Genomic DNA, 22725 nt, shown 5'->3' with positions numbered 1-22725 from the left:
TGGTCACAATTTTTGGGAGGTGCGCGCAGAGCGTCTGCGAAGGTGGGGGGGGCTACGCAGACGCCATCTACGAGGACTGCGTTGTCAGCATAAATTGGCCTTTCGCTAATCAGTATACAATTGTGGTCAGAAGTTTACATACAGTGACATGAAGGTCATGGCGATATTTGGGCTTTCAGTAGTTTCTTTGAACTGTTCTTTTTCTGTGACAGAATGACTGTACGGCATACATCTTTAATTTAAAAACACACACGAATTTGTTGCACAAGTTTTCATTTTCTTTGGGTTGTCTGAAATCAACACGGTCAAAATTATACAAACAGGGTCAAAAATTTACATACGCTCACTTAGGTTATTAATTCAGAGGTGCTGAAACTTCCAAAACGTCTTATCTTGCCAAGGCCGAGGTCTCTTAACTTCCTGTTAGTGAGCATGATTGACTACAGCTGGTAGCTTCTCTGTGCCTTCATAAAAAGGGTTTGTTTACAGCACTCATTGGCTTGACCAACACACAGTACAATGGGAAAGTTCAAAGAGCTCAGTGGAGATCTGAGAACGAGGATCGCAGATGCACACAACTCCGGAATGTCTCTTGGAACCATCTCTAAACAACTGCAAATTCCAAGATCAGTTCAAACAATTGTAAGTTACTGGGAAGTGTAACCCCTTTGCCAAGCCACTTTGCTTCAAGAAAACCCAAACGGTCACCCTCAGCTGAAAGGAAATTGGTTTTTATGGTCAGGAACAACCTGGGAACCACCATGGCACAGCCCTGCCATAAACTGGAAGCTGATGGATCACTGTCTACAGTTCAGCGAGTTTAACCCCCTGCTCCAAAATTGACATCTTCAAGCTTAACTCAAGTTTGAAGCTGACCACACGGACAAAGAAAAAAGCCTTCTGGAGGATAGCTGTATGGTCAGACGAGACAAAGATTGAGTTGTTTGGCCACAATGACCACCATGTACAGAGGGACACTGTACCAGCTGGTGGTGGTGGTAGGATCATCATGCTCTGGGGCTGTTTTGCTCCCAGTGGAACTGGTTCATTGCACAAAGTGGATGGAATAATGGACAACTGCCTCAGAATTCAGCATAAACCATCAGAAACTTGAACACGACTTGGGAATTGGGAGTTACAACAGGACAATGAACCCAAACACACATCAGAGCTAGTTGTGGAGGATAAAGCAGGCTAACATTAAGCTTAAAACAAGCCCTGACTTCAACCCTAATGAAAATATATGGACTGTGCTTATACGTCGAGTCCATGCCAAGGAAAAAAAGAAAAAAAAAATGTAATTGAACTCTACCAATTCTACCATGAAGAGTCATGAAATATCCAACCAGAATTCTGCCAGAACCTTGTTCATGGTAAACAAAAATGTTTGGTCAAGGTGAATCTTGCAAAGAGACATTTTACCCAAATATTAGGTTTGCTGTATGTATAATTTTGACCCCGTGTTGATTTTCAGAAAACCCAAAGAATTCATGTCACTGTATGTAAAATTCTGACCACAACTGTAAATCTTGACATTTGCATTGCCAGTGTGCCACAGACTAGGATTTCTATCATAACTCCATGGATCCTGTGCGATTACCATTTCTGCGAACCCTAGAGCTGGAGAAGAAAAAGAAAAAAACATAAAAAACTGCTGATATTCATTACCTTTCTTTCAAGAGCATCAAAGCGGCCTCCGCACGCCTTACATGTGTGCTCTGGAGCTGTGGGAGACGGGTAGCTGCTGTAGCCCGAGTTAGTATACGCTTGATGGCGGGAGCTAGATCTGTGACTGCTGCTTTCCTCCACAGCTGAAGAGTCCAGACAGAGCCAGTTACAACAACTGGCCCACATACTCCACACCCTTCCTGAGGAAACAGAAACTAATTTAAAATACATTTCTGAACATTTCGGTCCAATATGTGCTCACAAACAAACGAGACACTTGGAGCATCATTTACACTAATTTAGAGGTTACTGTTGTGTAACAGCACATCTTGATGTGAGCTAGGACTTTAAGCCTCGGTCACAACCGGCCGTACGTGCTCCTATGGCCGGTCTACGTGCAAAAAACGCAAGAAACGCACGGAGGGCGCGCGTGACGTGCTGATTTTCGAGCCGTAGACTGGCCGCAGAGGTTCTTTGTCATGTCAAACAAACTCTACGGGCGCTTACGTTTTTTTCAGGTCGTAAGACAAACTTACAGCCAACGTGCGTCTTTCTCCACGAACAAAAAAAAAAAAAAAAAAAAAAAAAAAAACGCAGCGATTTGGGAAACGCCAAAAATCGCACGGCCAAAAAAAAAAATTAATTATAATCATACGTCTGGTTGTGACCTAGGCTTTAAATATCTTTTCTTTTAATCTCTGCAACAAAAAGTACTAAAAACCCACAGTGCATTATCAGTAAAATCAGAAGCATGCATCTGCATAACCAAATGCATGCATTATGAAACCATAGATTGATCACAACCAACTGTTAAGTTCGATATTTCATTCATGGAGCATCGTCTAATCATCCAGATGTTCGCCCGTGTGTCTCGATGTTAGCTGCTTGACATTATGTTGGACTTATGTCAGTGACTTAAAACACAGTAGACGGAGAACTCTCTGGAATTAGAGAAACAAAAGCTTCTCCTGAAGTGGAAACTGTTGTTCTAGAGACTAAACTGCACTCCTCTTATCAAACTCATTAGGATCTAAGCAATGAGGGGTGAGTTTACTGGGACAGAATACCAGCAGGTGGTTTGGTGCTTGGTTGCTGAAGTAGGACTCCTATCATTTATTCAGAGTGTGTGCGCAGGCTGAGATACAAGAGCCTCATGACACAGCTCCGACTAGGATGACACTCGTTTTGAAACGCACAAAAGAAGCCACCCAATCCTGGCTGTTTTGAAACTTTTGTTTGCACTGCTCCAACATTCTGCAAATAAAATGCTACACTTACAAGCTTCTAACATTAAAGACCAAAGCCCAAGCCTGGTTTATTGTGGGATCAGGTTATAAGGCCTAATCTTAAAACTTTAAAAACCTAATATTTATGAGTATTACGTGATTACCCACATAGATATGTTTCAACAGTATCTACTCCTACTAACATGTAAGGGTATGTCTGCTGCTCATGTATTCATAAAGATTAATAAGTAATCATTTCAATACAAAGTGCCCTCATTAATACTCATGTTCTTACTGCACGCACTGTCTATGCCTCAGTGCAAGCTTCAGAGAACGTGACATTTACAGAAGATCTTTAGACGCATGATAAAGGCGTATGCTAATTAATGCTACATTTAATAACCCTTAGGAAATATTCATGACATGGCTTTTACATGAAGGTGCATGCATATGGAATTGTTTTTTTTGAAGAAAAAAAAAAAAGCTAACAACTTAAGCCATTACGTCTTATTTCCTTAGTATTTCGTGTTTTTCTTAGGGGTGTGCATTGGCACAGCCCTCACGATTCAATTCGATTATGATTCGGAGGGTAACGATTCGATTCAATCCGATTCTACGATGCATTGTGATGCGTTAAAATTTTACTGAAAGCAAGGCAAATTTTTCAGTAGTCATGAGGCAGTACAAGCAGTCAGATACTGAACAACATTTTATTGGCTGTTGTGTGTATCACTCCTGTTTTAAACAAAATAAAATTGAAATGTTATAGAGTTTCAAATATGAAAAAGAAAACAAATTACAGCTTTTTAGTGCTTTGAATGAGACCAGATCTTTCTTTTTTACACACAGGTCTTGTCTACTGTCCCATCAACCTTGTAGAATCCAAAATGTGCCCAGATGTCAGCTTTCCAAGCTTTGGATGCGTTAATAATAACCTGTCTCTCGCAGTCCTCTTCCTCCGCCTCAGCCATCTTGCTAAGCTAGTGCTCTCTCGACTGGTGTGCAGCTACAGACTGCGCATGTGTGTGATGTTGCTCCAGAAATGCCCACGGAAGTTTTTTTTTTAATACGCTGAATCGATCTGGCATGTTGCCGACTCGATGCTGAATCGTCCATGCCCCGCATTGCGATGCATTGCCGAATCGATTATTGTTGACACCACTAGTTTTTCTCCCAAGAGGAAATGCACAGCAGATCAGTGAACCCAGTTTTATCATCCATCCATCAATGCAAGATGTGGGCAAAATGTCTCACTCTCATCTCATTATCTCTAGCCGCTTTATCCTGTTCTACAGGGTCGCAGGCAAGCTGGAGCCTATCCCAGCTGACTACGGGCGAAAGGCGGGGTACACCCTGGACAAGTCGCCAGGCCATCGCAGGGCTGCACATAGACACACAGTGCGTTTACATGCACATAGAGAAAATCGAATTTCTGCCGTTGCTCAACTGAAATCGAAGTTCTAAATGCCATGGAAACACCTTAGCTCGGCTGAAATCGAACCGAACTTGATTTCTCGTAATCGAGCTACGCGACCTAGATTATGCGATTGTAGCCGAGCTACTTAGAGCATGTAAACCCTATCGAGCTACGTAGTCGAGCTACTTACTTCAGCACTGCCCCTTCCGGAAGTGACGAGACCACAAGCGGGAAACACAACAGCCTCGGTCGGCATGACAACGAATCATGACAACGGCATGCATCTTTTCTTTTTGTGGCATTGTTTGCACTGTTAAAATTTAGCTCACTTACTGTATCACCAAATACATCTGTACAGCTGTTGCATAGCTGTGAATTGTGTACATAAACAAGTCACTGTATTTGTGCGCGCGTGTGTGTGTGTGTATGTGTGTGTATATATATATATATATATATATATATATATATATATATATATATATATATATATATATAAATAAATAAATAATGTCCAACATCTGAAGAATGTCAATAAAAACAAAACAATTGAACTTTGTGTGTTTATTAAGACACAAGTTAAATTGTAAGCAAAAAATGGACTTTAGAAAAATATTTTTTGTAAGCAAAAAATGGACTTTAGAAAAATATACAATTGTGCAAAATAAGTTGTCTTACAAAACAGTGGTCTGCGCAGGACAGTTTGCAGCCATACAGTCTGTTAGAGCAAGCCTAACAGCTTGAGCACGGAACTGCCAGTGTTGCCAGATTGGGCGGTTTTAAGTGCATTTTGGCGGATTTGAACATGTTTTGGGCTGGAAAACGTCAGCAGTATCTGGCAACACTGCTGATAACTTTGTTTATGCTCTTGAATAGCTCTTCTTCATGACGACAACCAGAAGTGTACCAACACGATGGGGCGCGTAGCGCCACTTGTGGCTCGGGTGCACAATGTACCTCACACAATAGCTCGATTTCCTTGTGTGCATGTAGGATTGGATTTCTCTGGCACCCCTGCTGGGACCCTTAGCTTGATTACCGACAGTAGCTCGATTTGGATGTGCATGTAAACGCACTGACAGACAACCATTCACACTCACATTCACACCTACGGTCAATTTAGTGTCACCAGTTAACCTAACCTGCATGTCTTTGGACTGTGGGGGAAACCGGAGCACCCGGAGGAAACCCACGCGGACACGGGGAGAACATGCAAACTCTGCACAGAAAGGCCCTCGCCGGCCACGGGGCTCGAACCCGGACCTTCTTGCTGTGAGGCGACAGCGCTAACCACTACACCACCGTGCCGCCCTGGGCAAAATGTAAGCACAATAATTTTGCTTTAAAAATAAATTTAGTACATTATACCCAAAATGGATGTTAACAGCAAAAATAAAAATACAATAAATAAATAAAAATAGCTAGATTCCTTTTTACTATACCTCTAGTGCCTCTTTTCAAAACAGACAGACAGTCTCTTTGCTCTGTCTCCCCAACCGATCAGTCCTTCGTATTTTACTTGTTTTTTTTTGTAAAGACGGGGCAAATAGACATTATAGCTCTCGTGTTTATTATCGTGAGAAAGTGGGATTTGGGAATGAAGCCAGCTGGGATTTATCTCTCCAGGCAAAAAAAAAATCAATGTTTGTGAGCCTCATCACAAATGCTCATGTAGTGTGCACACCACTATGTTCACAAAACAAGGTTCAAGGTTTCTTTATTTATACCATACCGTAGTACTGGTAAATTCGTTGTGCAGGCAGGAATTCAGCGATCCCAGTACAAAACAACAACTATGTAAAATACATTGTGACAGACAAGACAACAACAATACACACATTCTAACATCTACAATCCTTAAAAATATAGTCTTTAAAAAGGGCTTCATCATCAATTGTTCAGTATGAACAAGATTGTTCACCCCTGGGCCTTACTGTTTAGCAATACAATTGCTGTTGGTACAAAGCTCTTTCTGTACCATTCTGTCCTTCCCTTAGGGACCCCAAAACGACAACCAGAGCGAAGGAGCTGGAACTCACCATACAAAGGGTGTGCGCCATCTTTGAGAATACAGGTAGCTTTACGTTGTAACTGTGTGTCATAAAGAGAAGAGATGGTGAGTTGAGGCTTCCCAATTAGCTGCCCAGCCCATTTAATGATTTGGTTCAGGGAGTTTTTGTCCTGTAGTGACAGATTACCAAACCAAGACACCAAGGCAAAAGATAACAGTGACTCAATAAAAGCACGATAAAATAGGGTCAGCATAGTTTTGTCAATGTTAAAACGGAACAATTTCCGAAGATAAAACAACCGCTGACGTCCCCTCTTGCATACTGCTTCGCAGTTCTTGTTAAAAGTCAATTTATCATCAATGACAATCTCAGGATACTTGTAATTATCCATGCGTTCAACAGACTGGCCCTTAATGACTGTGGGATCATGGTTTGGAGCCTGAGTTCTTAAATCAATAATCATGTCTTTTGTTTTGGATGCATTAAGCACCAAAAAAGAAAGATCGCACCACCTGATAAAATCCTCCAATACTGGACCATGGCTGGATTCATTATTGTGCAGCAAACTTACAATGACGGTATCGTCTGCAAATTTTAAAATGTGCCTGTTTTCATAGACACTCTTGCACATATCTGTATAAAGGATAAAAAGTAAGGGAAAGAGAACACAACAGATCAAAAGTGATAAAAATGGTGTATTGTGAACAGCAAAGCATTTCTGTGCTTAAAAACAAAACAAAAAAAAACGTTAACTAGGCACGAGTATAATGGTTTTAAAAAACTTTAATCCAGAATTCTATTATTGTGATCGTCACAGGGGTGTTTATATCGAGCATTTTACATGGGCTATGAACACCGCTTCAACCAAACCTTTCAAAAACAAAAAACTATTCGTTTTAAAATATTTGCATTAATGCTGCCAAAATCCAACACGGACCCAATATTGTCATTCATGTATAGTTTGCTATCTCAAGCTTTTCAGAAATCGATTAACTGTATAGGCACCCGAGCATATCCAAAACTATACACAATGTTATTCAAGACTACTCAAGTCACCTCATATAAACAGTTTACCATCTGGCTGGATGGCAAACTGACACTTGTATTTAATGACAGAAGTGGAACCATTTTAGACACTGATTCAGAGATTCATTAAAAGTAATTCCGTCATGATATCCATCATATATAAAGCTAACAAATTTGTGACTAATATCTAAAACACACACAATATATATATATATATATATATATATATAAAATAAACGACTTAAGTACCATCAAGGTTTTTCCCACCTGTGAAAAAGGCCATATACCAGCAGGTCATTTGTAAAGCAAACCCAAAAAAAAGAGAATGCTAGAACAAACGAAGGTATCCAATAACAAGAAAGCACAGGCACAGCAGGACTACCCGCACTCTACTGTCCTCTATTAATAGTCTACAGTAGTAACCCAAGCCAAACACAAAGACACAAACTGCTTCCATGGCTACACACACAGATTCCCATTGCCCTGGGGTAATAGTTTCTAAATGAAGACAACAGCAGCCAAGACAAAGGTTAGGGAAAGCCTTGCTAAAAAACAATTTACAAATCATATGAGGCAAAAATTTCAAGTTTATATTAGAGCTGGAATAATATGAATTTTACAGTACAGCATCTGCACCATTACCACAGAGACCCACCAATTCATTCTTAAGAAACCATTTCTCAGTTAAACAGAGAGTTAGTTACAGTACATGAACGCATCACGTATAAGCATGACCACTTTGTGCAGCAGTCTGCTGTTGGACACGAACATTAATTAGCCAACTTTTTTGGGAACCTTATCTTGTTGACTGTTTGGGAATCAGCTATTATAAGCTAGCTAGATAGTACCGTGAGATAATGGTGCACAGGTGTACACAGAGGATATTACATGGTTGCATGAAGTTTATCTTCGAGTGGTGAACATGTGAGTGAGTGAGCGAGTGAGTGAGGTGAAGAACTGAAAATATTTTCAACACAAGAAAAACTTCATATCTTCATGCCACTGTATAATGTTCTTTATATTATCTGTACACATCCTAAATAAGACACGTTAATTCATATTTATTATGCTAATTAGGTAAATTCATATTAATTATGCTAATTAGGTAAAACCATTAAACCGGTACACTCAATAAAAAAGTAATACAAGATTATTTCTAATACCCCCTGTGCTCTGTAGGCCTTTGTATTTCTCAAAAGTAGGGCCAACTAGTGTTTAGATTAAAAAATATAAAATGACATTTCACAGCTTTCAAGGCTAACCTCAAAAAAAAAAAAAAAAACCCCGCATGAACCACATCCAGTAAACAATTCCATTTAATTGAACTGAAACTGACACTTGTGTTTGACTTAAAAAAAAAATAATAATAAAATCATTCCAACCACAAAGATCCCAATATTTTTCATCAAAACAATTATATTCTAAAATAGTTATTTACATGAATCAGTTTGATTTGAAAAAATAAGTAGGTAAAGCTATGAAAACTCACTTCAAAGTCTCCCATGACGCATAACATCAAAACTAGCTGATGGAAAATTTTGCTGAATACTTCATCAGAAACAGTGAGAGCTCAAGAACATCCCTATAAAAGTTCTGATTGATATTCACGAGTAATCCAGTCAGAAACCAATAAGGAGAGAGAGAGCCTGGCCGCTGTCCCGTGACTCAAAAGTCACTGGCAGTTCCCCAATGTCACACAAGCAGAGTTTTTATTCTGCTGCACCAACTTCAACCTGCCGTTACTCCCAAAGTACTGAACAGATCTTTATAAAGACAAATTTCTTTGGAAAGCAGAGATTATAAACTTTTTAATGATAGTATTCACAATAGAAAATATTCAAGAGTTAAGTAATGACAGATTTGTAAACTTAAATGAGCGTCTGCATGCACAATTTCCACACCACGGCCAGCGAGCATGTGATATGCCTACACTCAGGTCTGTGATGCATTTCGTATGAAAAATACGAGTTTTTCAACATGAAAAGATTAGCTTAAAGATACGAAGTTTGTGTGTAATTTTCATTTTACCAGAGCGTCAGCGACGCAGTAATTCTCAAAGCCGTACCATGAGAAACCAGACTCGTTTATACGTAATTAGCCAAGTTGTTCTTTATAAGAACAGTTAGATCTTCAAAACAAAACAAATCAGAAACCATTGAAAACTCAAGGAGGAGTAGGGATTTTCCTCAAAGTTTGTTAACCGGCCTAATTAGCAACTTGTTAATGAAAAATCACAAGACCAGGGAGTAACTTTTGTGTAGACTGATTCGATCTTCCAAACAAAATAATCAATCAAAATCCATTGAAAACTCAGGGAGGGGTAGCGACTTTTATGACTTGTGGACAGACGACAGACGCGGCGTGATGGCAATAGCTCATCGGCCCATGGCCGTGTGAGCTAATAATAATTTGGACACATTCACAAACAAAAAAAAAGTACCCAAAATTTATCAAAAACAATTAATTGATTTCCTCACAAGTGACATATCGAGATTTGGGTCATGGTTTTGGTTCTTCATGTCCCAGATGGAGCTCGTATGAAAAATTTCCCAGTAGAACACTCGTGTCCATATGATGATAATTTAAGCAACGTCCGTGTTTCAACATACACCCGAGTATTTTCCCAGACTGAAAGTAACAATTATTTGCACCAAGATATAAAGATTGGGGGGGGGGGGGGGGGGGGATTATAAAGAATATCTTGAATTCATGAGAACTTAACAGACAGTTTGAAATAAACATGTAGTCTTAGCAAATCAAGTCTGCTTACATTTTCAAAAACGATCACATTAAATTCCATGCAGAGGACCACTGCAAGTACTTGGACCTAGGTGTAAAAACTGCCCAATACTTTTGTTAATTTTTACATTTAATAGTTTATTAAAAAACATAATTTAATTCCATGTGTAACCATCACTGGGCCGTGCTAACATTTCCTATTGCAGTATACTTTCAAACCTCTATATTACACACCTACTCTACATTTATTAAGATAATCATTTCACCCTAAAACATGATTTTTACAACATCATTCCAGATAAAACAGAAAAGAAATAAAGTTCACAGAATAACTCCGAAAATATCAGTACCAGTCGCTAATATTTTCATATTTATCTGAAACACTGTTTACTGAATCTGAAGTCATTCCTGATATACTGTCTGATAATGGACAGCTCGTTTTTGCCTTTATGTTTTAAGATTTCGTAAGAGAAAAGTGGTTGCTGTGCTCTACCAGAAATGTCAAACAACATTTTAATGGAAATTAAAGTGAAAGATGTTTTAATAGTGATTAATCAAATTAATCAGTTGTATTCTTAAAGGCATACTAGAACAAAAATCATCTTGATATCTGCAGATGACCTCCGCCTCTCGTTAATATTAGCTGTTGTCAGGAAACAAAGCAGGCCATGCAAAGTTCAAGAAGGCAGCAGGGGCACTCCCTCAGTCGCTGCTCGCCAAATGACGTGCTACTGTCAGAGCTTCTGTACAGCCCCACGGCAGAGGCCTAAACGAACAATAACACTTCTCTGGCAGTTCGCTGAGATATAGGACACTACTGTCTCCTCACAATGACTGCAGAAAGATATGCAGCTTGTGTTTGTAAAAAATACAGTACAGATTCAGGCTTTTGCATGCCATACAAGTAAGGAATAAAACTCATCAGGTTGTGCTACTATACGAAAATAATCAACAACTGGACACTGTGGCCATTATCACTTCAAAATGAAGGACATATTTTGAGTTATTATACATACCGGCCACTTTATCCATGGAATAAAAACAACGAATTCTCTTCCCTTCTAGCGGGTTTATTGATGGCATGCAATATTATCATATCGCTTATCCTCCATGTATTACACCACTCTCCCCCATGGAGAGTGTGCAATATTGTTAAAATATTGCAAGTTGTCAAGACAACACAATGTCACACGCGAGGATCTAACGACAAAACTTTTCTGCTGCGCACGCACACAATCATTTCTTTGTCGGCTGGGAGAGAGACAGAGGAGACGGGGTTAATTCAGTGCTAGGTTTAAGCACTAAATAAGTAAACAAACTAAAGACGCACCGAATACCCGAAAGGCTACCAAAACTTCATTATTCTTCACGCATAATTACGAGAGGGAACAAAAAAAAAAGAAAAAAAAAAAAAAAAACCCCAAAACAAACAAACAAAAAAAAACCATACCAACAGACATCAAAAAACTGGAAGAGAGACACATCAGAGATGTAAAACTTCTGCAGCAGTGACTGACAGTTTGTTCACAAAAATGGCCGCGAGGTTTGCTTCATTCAAAGCCAAAGATTTAAAAAGAAAGATGCACCGAACACCCGAAAGGCTACCAAAACTTCCCTGGATATTCTTCACGCATTTAATCTTCCACATTAAATATATGGAAAAACTGGAAAAGACACACATTGGAGACATAAAACTTCCGCGCTAGCGAGTGACTGACAGTTTGTTCACAAACATAGCCGCGAGGTTTGCTTTATTAAAAGCAGAAGATTTAAAGAGAAAGACGCACTAAACACCCGAAGGGCTACAAAAACTTCACGGGATATTCTTCACGCACATTTACAAGAGAAAAACATACCAATGGACATAAAAAAAAAATGGAAGAGAGAGAAATGTAAAGTTCTCCTTGGAGGTGAGGAAAAGTGACAGAGACACAAGAGGACTTCACTCAGCAAAGCCCTTTTGTTTTGAACAACTGCAATGTAAATTAACTACGACCAAAAGTAACTTTGAACTTGAATGGTCAACCTGTATATAGCTTGTATACAAGTTGGGTTGTTGTTCAGGCTTTTTGGACTTGTACCATTTTTATTGTTAGAACTTGGACTTTGTCCATGTACACTGGATTAACAAAACATTGAATTACATTCAATCAGAATCAGCATTCAATATTGGTAAGTCACCCCCCTGTTCTTAACTTTTTGTAAAATCTATAATTGTTCCATCAGATGCGTATGTATAAAATAATAATATTGGCTGCCCTTTTTTCGTGGTCTGTCAGATATATTCCATTCAGCTACTCATCTTCGACTCATTGAATATCATGCTAGCTGAATGGAATACATCTGATAAACCACTCAAAGCCAGCCAATATTATTTAAACGTTTCATTCCTCTTATATTAAAGTAAATATGCCAATGCTAGCTATCTCTTCTCTATTTATTAACGCAGTCATTCCAGGTCAAGTGTCCTTTTATGGTTATGTAGTGGAACAAGTTAGTTCCTGTTAAAGAAAACAGTCCCTCTACAGCCTTTTCATTTTCTGTCTTGAAGTTGATAATTCAGAAAATGCACCTTGTCACGTTACTGACAATCCATAAAACCCTCCATCTTAAAAGACTCTCTGTGAAAATTTAAAGTTATAACTTCATTTCTGATTGATACAAAGCGCTGACACTGGAGACTCCTTACAAAAATGAAAAGCATCTCAAAAAGTACCAGTCAAAAGAACAAGTGCATAGATAAAAACCTGCGATTTTGCAGCCAGAACTACCGCCAGAGACGCAAAAAGAAAACCTATATTCCCCCCACCTTATTTCCAGCCTCATCCCAAATAATAATAAATAATTTAAAAATATGTTTATCTGCAATAACACGCTGTACTTGAAATTAAATTCAAGAATCTAGAAATAGGTCTAAAATTAATACACTGGCAATTCTAAAGTGTTATATGGTTGATATTAAACACTGAAGGCCCGGTCCCACAATACCAATAACTATAACGATAACTATAAATAAAATCGGTCCCCTGCAGTTTGTGTGGTTGGTGGTCACACCAGACCGATAACGATACCTATAGCCCAGGCCTGGGTTTATCCGTATCAGTGAGATTGCTTCTGGACTGATTTTTCCAGGCTTGAACGTGATCCAATAAAACATCTGCCCAAACAGGCAATTGTTTTCATATGACATTGTCTGAGCACGTGCTGTTTTCCCTGGGCATCTTTGTACATCCTTGTTGCATCGTGAAGTCATGGAATACGGATTCACGGAAAATAAAAAACAACCCGTGATGCACCCGTATTAAAATCTGTAACCACTCTGTATTTTGAGTCCTTTTTTATTATATTTCCGTAGTCCGTGACCTATCCGTATTTTATCAACCACTGGAGTGTGTACATGGGTTGTTTTGAAGTCCAAGCTGTACAGTACGACCCGGAATAATGTGCTATTACTTGGAAAAAACTTCTATGACTATTACTAAGTTGCATGCATTTATTTACCCGAGTGGCAAGACCAACTGATATAGTGGGGATTATAGTTGTGGTGTGACTGCTCCAGACTGGAACTAAATTCAGACAGAGGGACGGTCATAGGTATAGTCATTGGTGTTGTGGGACCAGGTCCCAACACTGCATAAACGACAAATCCATGTGTAGTAATAATAATAAAAATTTTTCACAAATGTGACTCACAGTAATCCGTCACAAAAACCATAAAGACAAGCAAATGCTGGAACAGCAGTTCAAGTCCCTCCCGATAAACTGTTCATGTCTGAATCACTGAGATTAAATCATTAAATCAGTTCTCATTTCCTTTTTCCAAGTTCCGGTATGTGTGACCAATTTCTCATTGTGTAAATATAATCTAGACAAATGTTTGTGGACACCTGAGCATCACACACAAATGTGCTTTTTGAACATCCTATTCTAGATCGGGTTTACTGTTATAACCTCTTCACTAAATTTTGGAGCGTGGCTTTGGAAATTTGCCCATTCAGCCACCAGAGCACCGAGGTCGGACAGAAAGGCCTGGTGCGCAGTCAGCATTCCATTTCATCCCAAAAGCGTTCGGCGGGGTTAAGGTCAGGCTCTGTGCAGGCCACTCAAGTAATTCCACTCCAACCTTGTGCAAACTATGCCTTTATGGACGTCAATTTGTGCACAATGTGAGAACAGGATTGGGCTCCTTCAGTCCAATAAAGGGAAACTGTAATACTACAACATAAAGACTTCCTGGACAATTTTGTGCTTACAACTTTGCTGCAACAGTTTGGAGAAGAACCACATATGCGTATGATAGTGAGGTGTCCACAAACTCTTGGCCATATAGTGTACCACCTAAACCACTCTAAAATTTGTAAAAACTAGCATTTGTCTTTTAGTTTATAAATCCTTGCAGATGCACTACGTGGTTTGTTTTTCTGCACCTTCACATGTTTGCAGGTTTTGTAAGTCACTCTGGATAACAGTGTCTGCTAAAAGCAAATGCAAGATAGACTTTGAAAACCTTAGCTTTTAAGTGATTAGCAGAATAACTTACAAGCTAGAAGGGAAACATCACATTTCTAAGTAGTGTGATACACAAGGATTGACCTACATGGCCAAGCCACAACAGTGCAACCGGCGAGGTTGCACATGAGGTGCACATGCAAGCACTTTTGTTTTTGTTTCTTTGCAGAATGCCAACTATAGAAGTTCAGGCAGTTGCTAACTGGCAATAGCTGATGTTCCATTATCACTCATTCTTGATGCAAGTGATTATGCAACTTTTTGGTCATTCAGGTACTTGAAAACACTTGGAACAGAAGAAAACATTCACCCTGTTGGTGGGAGAGTACGAGTTTGAATCCCGACGATGCCACAGCTTTATGCGCCAACCTTTCAAGAGACACTAGTCAATTGTGGGCTAAGGTATGGAGAAGAGGGCAGACGGAGCTTTCTACCAAGTGCCCTGTGATGCAGCACGAGCGACAGTTGGAGGAAGTACGTTTGAGCCTTCACCCTCCCTAGTTGGTAGCTGTTGCATGATGAGTCGTGGGTAGGAAATGGCAAGTGACCAAATTGGGGTGGGGGAACGCCTGAAGGAAAATGCTAAGTGCTTAATTGTACCACATGAACAGACAAGTAGCAGACAGTCCACATACCTGAAGTGAAGAATTTCACTAAGCGATACCTTCCTCTCCTCCCAGTTACAACATGACTAATACAAATGGCTGGTTACAGACAGCACAAATCAACACTAAACTCCCAGTATCACCTCAGATCTGCTGCTATGGAGTGTATCATTTGGTGAACAACCGATAAAACCATGTCAGAGAAATACTACCCACCACATCTGTACTGTAGTCGACATTTCAACTTTTCCTTGCACCAAGAAAAGAACAACCTGTTTAATCAAAATCACACATACAATTTAGGCGGCACGATGGTGTAGTGGCTAGCGCTGTCGCCTCACAGCAAGAAAGTCCGGGTTTGAGCCCCAGGGCCGGCGAGGGCCTTTCTGTGCAGAGTTTGCATGTTCTCCCCGTGGGTTTCCCCCACAGTCCAAAGACATGCAGGTTAGGTTAACTGGTGACTCTAAATTGACCGTAGGTGTGAATGTGAGTGTGAATGGTTGTCTGTGTCTATGTGTCAGCCCTGTGATGACCTGGCGACTTGTCCAGGCTGTACCCTGCCTTTCACCCGTAGTCAGCCGGGATAGGCTCCGGCTTGCCTGCGACCCTGTAGGACAGGATAAAGCGGCTACAGATAATGAGATGAGACATACAATTTAAGTCTAAAGGCAGCTGTTGAGTCAGTCAATAAGTGTTTATGCAAAACACATAGTTGTGTACAATTTTTCAATCAAATACATTTATAAATTCATCTCTGAATCTGTATAACTTGTCCTGTCCTAGCTGGGACTATCTACTTACTCAGCGGAAGGAATATGTGGTTACGTGTTATTAACGTCAACACGGAAATCAGAAAGTAACTTACCCCAGTTTCTGTCTGAACGTACCTGAATACCAGAAAACCACAATTCTTATTAACTATACTGCTCAAATGTTGGAAAAATACATAAACTTGTATCATGTACAAGTTTGTGCAGTAAGCTTGGGTAAGACACGTCTTTTTGATCTGTTTCATCCCGAGACCTCTTATTAATTTGCACCAGCAGCGCTGGTGCAAATTGTTACTCTCACTCATGATCTTTCTACTTTATTATTCTCCCAACGTTTTTTAGGATGCCATTTCTCCCTCAGTTTTCAATCAGTCATCACCAAATTCCACATGCAGAATACCTCTGGGCTGAATTAAGTTGCTATGACTTTTGGTGCTGATCTGGATCACAGAACCGGAATGATCCATGAAAAACAGGATTTTTTTTTTCAAATCCCTTATAACTCTGTCAATTTTCAATATTTTAAAAAAAAATGTCTTCAGGGCGGCAGGGTGCAACTTTTCCCTCACTAAGTGTCATTCTCCAACTCTCTTACCGTTACAGACCTACAGGGTACAGTGACCAGACGTCCTGGTTTGTAACAGCTAGCACAAATTACTATGACTTCAGTCACAGTCTCTGCCTAGTTGGGCGGCACTGTCGCCTCACAGCAAGAAGGTTCTGGGTTTGAGCCCAGTTTGCATGTTCTCAGTTAGGTTAACATGGGGTGGCCTTGGGCTGAGGTGCTCTTGAGCAAGGTACCTAACCCCTAACTGCTCCCCGGGCGCTGTAGCATGGCTGCCCACTGCTCTGGGTGTGTTCACTGCTTCAGATGGGTTAAATGCAGAGGATGAATTTCACTGTGCATGTGACAAATAAAGGTTTCTTCTTCTTCACACGAACAATTTGGATAGTTGCATCTTTTAAATATTTTTCAACATGAACTCAACAACTACCCTGAGGCTTCGAGTAAGAAGCTTTCTGATCTCATCTCATTATCTCTAGCCGCTTTATCCTGTTCTACAGGGTCGCAGGCAAGCTGGAGCCTATCCCAGCTGACTACGGGCGAAAGGCGGGGTACACCCTGGACAAGTCGCCAGGTCATCACAGGGCTGACACATACAGTAGACACAGACAACCATTCACACTCACATTCACACCTACGGTCAATTTAGAGTCACCAGTTAACCTAACCTGCATGTCTTTGGACTGTGGGGGAAACCGGAGCACCCGGAGGAAACCCACGCGGACACGGGGAGAACATGCAAACTCCACACAGAAAGGCCCTCGCCGGCCACGGGGCTCGAACCCGGACCTTGTTTCAACCCTCAAAATGTCACAAGAGTGAATAAACTGAAGTAGATGACATGAAGGTTGTTGGACTGCCCTTACCTTGACTATGAGCCAGTGATGTTTGTGTAATGTGTCAGCTTGACAGAAGAGGTGCAGCTCACATCACATGCAAATCTGTAAAGAAGAAACAAACAAAACTAGCATGTGAGAGTTCACTACAATTAACAGGACACACTTCAACCCTCCTTTGAGGAAGGAACCTGATCATTTCCACACTCAGCAAACTAATGTGAGCATATGAATAGGAAACTGCATCAGGAAGTGACGCCTTGAGCTTGTTTCCTTCTGGAATTTTCTTTTTCCCAGTGTGACACAGACAAAGCAATGGGAATAACTGAAATGTGTGTGCTGGAATTGCACAACATGGCAGTGTTAAAGGAAGTTAAAATCAGAGCACTTTCGTGATAGTTGAAAGTTTGTGTCAGTATTCAAACTTTTTTGGAGCTCCCGAACAATATGACGGGCTGAAACCGAGCTAGAAACTTCAGCACGCACACACACACACAGCTGTAACCGTCAGCTCACACTGCTGTTTAATCACCGACAGCACCTTGCTAGCAAAGTTAGCTACAGCTTCACTTCAAACTCAGGCGCGATACTGGGTTTTCATACCTACCTGCAAAACGGAACTCACTTCCCAACTGGTCGAGAATCCAAAACTTTCCTCTCCTCTCCTCCACCAAATGCAGAATCCGAAAATTATTTTCCAGTTTAAACAAACCCGAGTTCCTCCGGCAGTCCTGTTACTGACCTGAAGCGACTCAACTCGTAGTAAAACTCCTCCACTTCCACGTTCAACGTCTCATTCGGTATTGTTGGTAGTTTTGTAGTACGTGCGCGTGACCTTTAGGAACGTCACAAGGTCGGGAGCGCGCACGTCCTAAACTGACCGGAGTTGCGTTCCAAATAGCATACTTGAACACTGTGTGCTATCCTGCTGAAAATCAACATAACACGGTCAGCGGCTTAGTTTAAACATCTGTTTGAAGCAACATGGTCTAATTTTGTTCGTGCTGTATTGCATTGCAGCTTGTATAGTGCCCTCCAGGGTGGCACGGTGGTGTAGTGGTTAGCGCTGTCGCCTCACAGCAAGAAGGTCCTGGGTTCGAGCCCAGCAGCCGACGAGGGCCTTTCTGTGTGGAGTCTGCATGTTCTTTCCATGTCTGCATGGGTTTCCCCGACAGTCCAAAGACTGTCTAACTGGTGGGTCTAAATTGACCATAGGTGCGAATGTGAGTGTGAACGGTTGTCTGTGTCAGCCCTGCGATAACCCGGCGACTTGTCCAGGGTGTACCCCGCCTCTCACCCATAGTCAGCTGGGATAGGCTCCAGCTTGCCTGCGACCCTGTAGGACAGGATAAGCAGCTACAGAGGATGGATGGATAGTGCCCTCCAGGATTATTGGCACCCCTTGTAAAGATAAGTAAAAAGGGTTAGGAAAAAAAAATCTACTTTTTGGTGAAGTTGTTTCATCTCACACTGAAAAAACAAGCAAAATTCAACCTTTAACTGAAATAAAGGTTTGTAGGCAGCACGGTGGTTAGTGTAGCGGTTAGCACTGTCGCCTCACAGCAAGAAGGTTCCGGGTTCGAACCTTGCGGCCAGCAGGGGCCTTCCTGTGTGGAGTTTGCATGTTCTCCCCGTGTCTGCGTGGGTTTCCTCCGGGTGCTCCAGTTTCCCCCACAGTCCAAAGACATACAGGTTAGGCTAACTGGTGGGTCTAAATTGACCGTAGGTGTGAATGGGAGTGTGAATGGTTGTCTGTCTATGTGTCAGCCCTGTGATGACCTGGCGACTTGTCCAGGGTGTACCCCGCCTCTCGCCCATAGTCAGCTGGGATAGGCTCCAGCTTGCCTGCGACCTTGTAGGACAGGATAAGTAGCTACAGATAACGGATGGGTGGATGAATGGGCAGCACGGCAGCGTAGTGATTATCACTGTTGCCTCACAGCAAGAAGGTTCCGGGTTCAAACCTTGCAGTCAACAGGGGCCTCCCCGTGCTTGCGTGGGTTTCCTCCGGGTGCTCCGGTTTCCCCCAAAGTTCAAAGACATGCAGATTCGGTACAATGGGGCCACTGTAATTAGCGCAAGCTGTAGTGGTTTCCCACCCATGATGTATGTACATTTTATATATATATATATATATATATATATATATATATATATATATATATATTGCTATCGCAAAGTTAAAAAAAAAATCTACCTAAATTTATTCAGGAAAAATCACTCAAAGAAATAATCACTTTCAACAAAAGCACATACCACTATTATTGCCACCTTGACATGTAATACTTTATACAACCTCTCTTTGCCAGTAAAACAGCACTGAATCTCTCCTATAACATTTTATAAGGTTGGAGAAACAGAGCGGCGGCATGGTGGTGTAGTGGTTAGCGCCGTCACCTCACAGCAAGAAGGTCCGGGTTCGAGCCCTGTGGCTGGCGAGGGCCTTTCTGTGTGGAGTTTGCATGTTCTCCCCGTGTCCGCGTGGGTTTCCTACGGGTGCTCCGGTTTCCGCCACAGTCCAAAGACATGCAGGTTAGGTTAACTGGTGACTCTAAATTGACCGTAGGTGTGAATGTGAATGGTTGTCTGTGTCTATGTGTCAGCCCTGTGATGACCTGGTGACTTATCCAGGGTGTACCCCGCCTTTCGCCTGTAGTCAGCTGGGATAGGCTCCAGCTTGCCTGCGACCCTGTAGAACAGGATAAAGCGGCTACAGATAATGAGATGAGATACAGAGCAAGGCATCTGAGACCATTCCTCTTTACACAATCTCTCCAGATCATCCAGGGTTCTCGGCTGTCTCCTCATCAGGTCACCCCACAGGTTTTCAATGGGGTTCAGGTCAGAAGACTGAGATGGTCATGGCCGAAGCTTGATTCTGTGCTCAGCTAACCATTTGGACATATGCTGCCTGCTGGAAGATCCAGTGATGACCTAATTTTAGTTTCCTGGCAGAGGCAGCTGGATTTTGATTTGATATGTCCTGGTATTTCATGGAGTCCATGATGCCATGTACCCTAACAAGGCTTTCAGGGCCTTTGGAGGAAAAACAGCCCCAAAACATCACAGAACTTCCACCCTGTTTTACAGGTGGGATTGGGTTCTTTTCATTATAGCCATCCTTCTTTTTACATCAAACCCACCTTGAGTGTTTGTTGCCAAAAAGCTCCATTTTTGTTACAGCGGATCATAGAACATGATTCTAATCAAAGTTGTAATAGTGTTTCGTAAACATCATGTGCTTACATTTGTGATTAATGGACAGAAAAGGCTTTTTTTCAGGCAAACCTTCCAAATAATCTGGAAGGTCTGATGGTGGTTTTGGAAGCCCCAAGATTTTACTTTTTCTTGTAATTCACCAACAGTAATCCTTGGGAATTTCTTTGCCTCTCTTACCGTCCTCCTCACTGTACATGGGGACAAAATAAACTTGACAGGAAGAGGACCCAAGTTTGTAACAGTTCCAGTTGGCGTCCTCTTTTTATTATTGCTCCAACAGTAGAAATGGGCATTTTTCAGAGAGTACTTTTTAAAATAACGATCCCCTGACTTCTGAAGGTCAACATACTTTTCCCTCATTTGGTTTGTTCTCTTATCTTTCCCATGTTGATGGATAACTAAGGGAAATTTGGCCTCTGCGTCACCTACCCAGTTAATCAGAAAGTCATGGATTACAGCTTGAAAGTCCTTACACACTCCACTCAGCTAAAAAAAAAAAAAATTGTACAATTTAAATGGGAAACATGCTTGAGTTACATTGTGTTTATTTCTAAGGGTGAAATAATAGGGGCATGTGTCTTTTTGTTTAAAATAATTTCTTGATGAGAATTTTTTTCCCTAAATATATTTATTTCAGTTAAAGATTGGATTTTTCTCACTTTTTCAGTGCGAGATGAAGCGACTTCACAAAAAGGTAGGTTTTTTTTTTCAAAATCCCTTTTTACGACTATCTTTATAAGGGGTGCCAGTAGTCATGAAGGGCACTGGGTCTATGACTTTATAAAATTGATTAATGCACATTTGCCCTTAAAGTTTCCTTACTATTGGGGAAATTAGAAACATTTCACCTGCCCCTACTTACCCATTTTATCAGCTCAACCTGTTTTGACTCTTGCTAGCTGGACAGACAACACAATTAGTATGCATGCATGTGTTCATTTATTCATTCATTCATCACAGTCTTGTCTCTATCTGGAAGTTAAATGCAGTTCTGGAAGCAGCTCCTCCTCAGACTGTAGCTTATCATTTAAAATGCCAGTTTATTCAGTTACCATGATCCAAAATGTGTTTGGTGATTAAAGTAGAAAATGATAAAAGGAGACAGTAGAAAATAGCAGAAATATCACTATCGCCTTAAAACAGATGTTTAACAAAAATGCATTACTGGCATAATTCACATGAACAGGTCATTTGACCTACTGAACCAAGATTTAAGACATCCATGATTTATGTTGTTGGCGGTTGCAATTATAAGATCAGATTTACTGAAGATAAAAGATAAATGCATTTCTTATTGTATGGTAATGAGCTGGGTATCATTACTGCATTTGATCTCAGGTGGGGTTTTTTTTTGGTCTTATTTTGGAAATGAAGTGACTGAATTACATTGTGGGATTTAGTACACCACAAAAATGGAGCTCACCGTCTACTTGGAAATTCTTATGTTCACATACCGTGTACACCATCCTGCTTATGGGTGGGATTCAGTCTGAATAGTAGGCTAGACATAGTATACCATTTTGCACCTGGAGTAAACCTTAAGGTAAAGGGTCACTGCCATTTCTGAGAGTAGGTTCAGTCCACCATAATAAACATAACAATGAAACATTGATCAGGATAACCTATGGTCAGCTATTACGAGAATAATTTATTAGCTTACCCCCCCCCACACACACACTTTTATTTAAACTGAGAAAACTGCTGAATAGGATACAAAACACCAGATCTTTAAAAAACACAGTTTTGGTTTTTTTTTTTTTTGGGGGGGGGGGGGGGGGCCACATGCATGCTCTGATTATCCCATTAAATATATATTTTGGAACACAGCCTTTAAGGTGTTGGATATTAATCTGTGCTAGTCACGAAGGCAACTGTACATTTTTCAATCCCTGGCTGCAAAATGGTACAGCTGGCACTGTGTTCATTCAGGTCATACAGCATGCTGTTCATATGTAAAAGGTTAATGGGTAGTTTGTCTAAACATCTCAAAGGTCATAACGCCACAAATGCTCCAGGAAAACGAGCCCCTTTTACGATCTGATCTTTGGATTTGCTCTGTAGATATGGTCCAGGTCATGTTACTACACTTCTCAGTCAACACAGTCATTGAGGAGGAATAAAGAAGCCTGACTGACA

General features: G+C 40.9%; 1 protein-coding gene across 5 annotated transcripts in view; it reads right to left on the bottom strand.

The window, feature by feature from the left end:
* rffl (ring finger and FYVE-like domain containing E3 ubiquitin protein ligase) overlaps nucleotides 1-18202 on the bottom strand; it is a 37899-nt gene extending 19697 nt beyond the window's left edge. For 2 of the 5 annotated variants that reach the window (XM_060944101.1, XM_060944105.1), the window contains exons 1-3: nucleotides 17978-18163; nucleotides 17401-17475; nucleotides 1669-1868 (exon numbers count right to left, since the gene is read on the bottom strand). In XM_060944101.1, coding sequence (XP_060800084.1) covers nucleotides 1669-1854 — 186 coding nt within the window. In that variant the 5' untranslated portion in view covers nucleotides 1855-1868; nucleotides 17401-17475; nucleotides 17978-18163. Of the gene's footprint in view, nucleotides 1-1668; nucleotides 1869-17400; nucleotides 17476-17977 lie in introns of all 5 variants that reach the window. The other 3 variants (XM_060944104.1, XM_060944102.1, XM_060944103.1) reach the window with 3 other exon arrangements.
* Nucleotides 18203-22725: the final 4523 nt, after the last annotated feature.

This window comes from Neoarius graeffei, chromosome 17 (assembly GCF_027579695.1).
Source record: "Neoarius graeffei isolate fNeoGra1 chromosome 17, fNeoGra1.pri, whole genome shotgun sequence".
In the NCBI taxonomy this organism is placed as follows: Eukaryota; Metazoa; Chordata; class Actinopteri; order Siluriformes; family Ariidae; genus Neoarius; species Neoarius graeffei.
The sequence above is the reverse complement of the archived record's forward strand: the minus strand, read 5'-3'. Positions and strand labels throughout refer to the sequence as shown.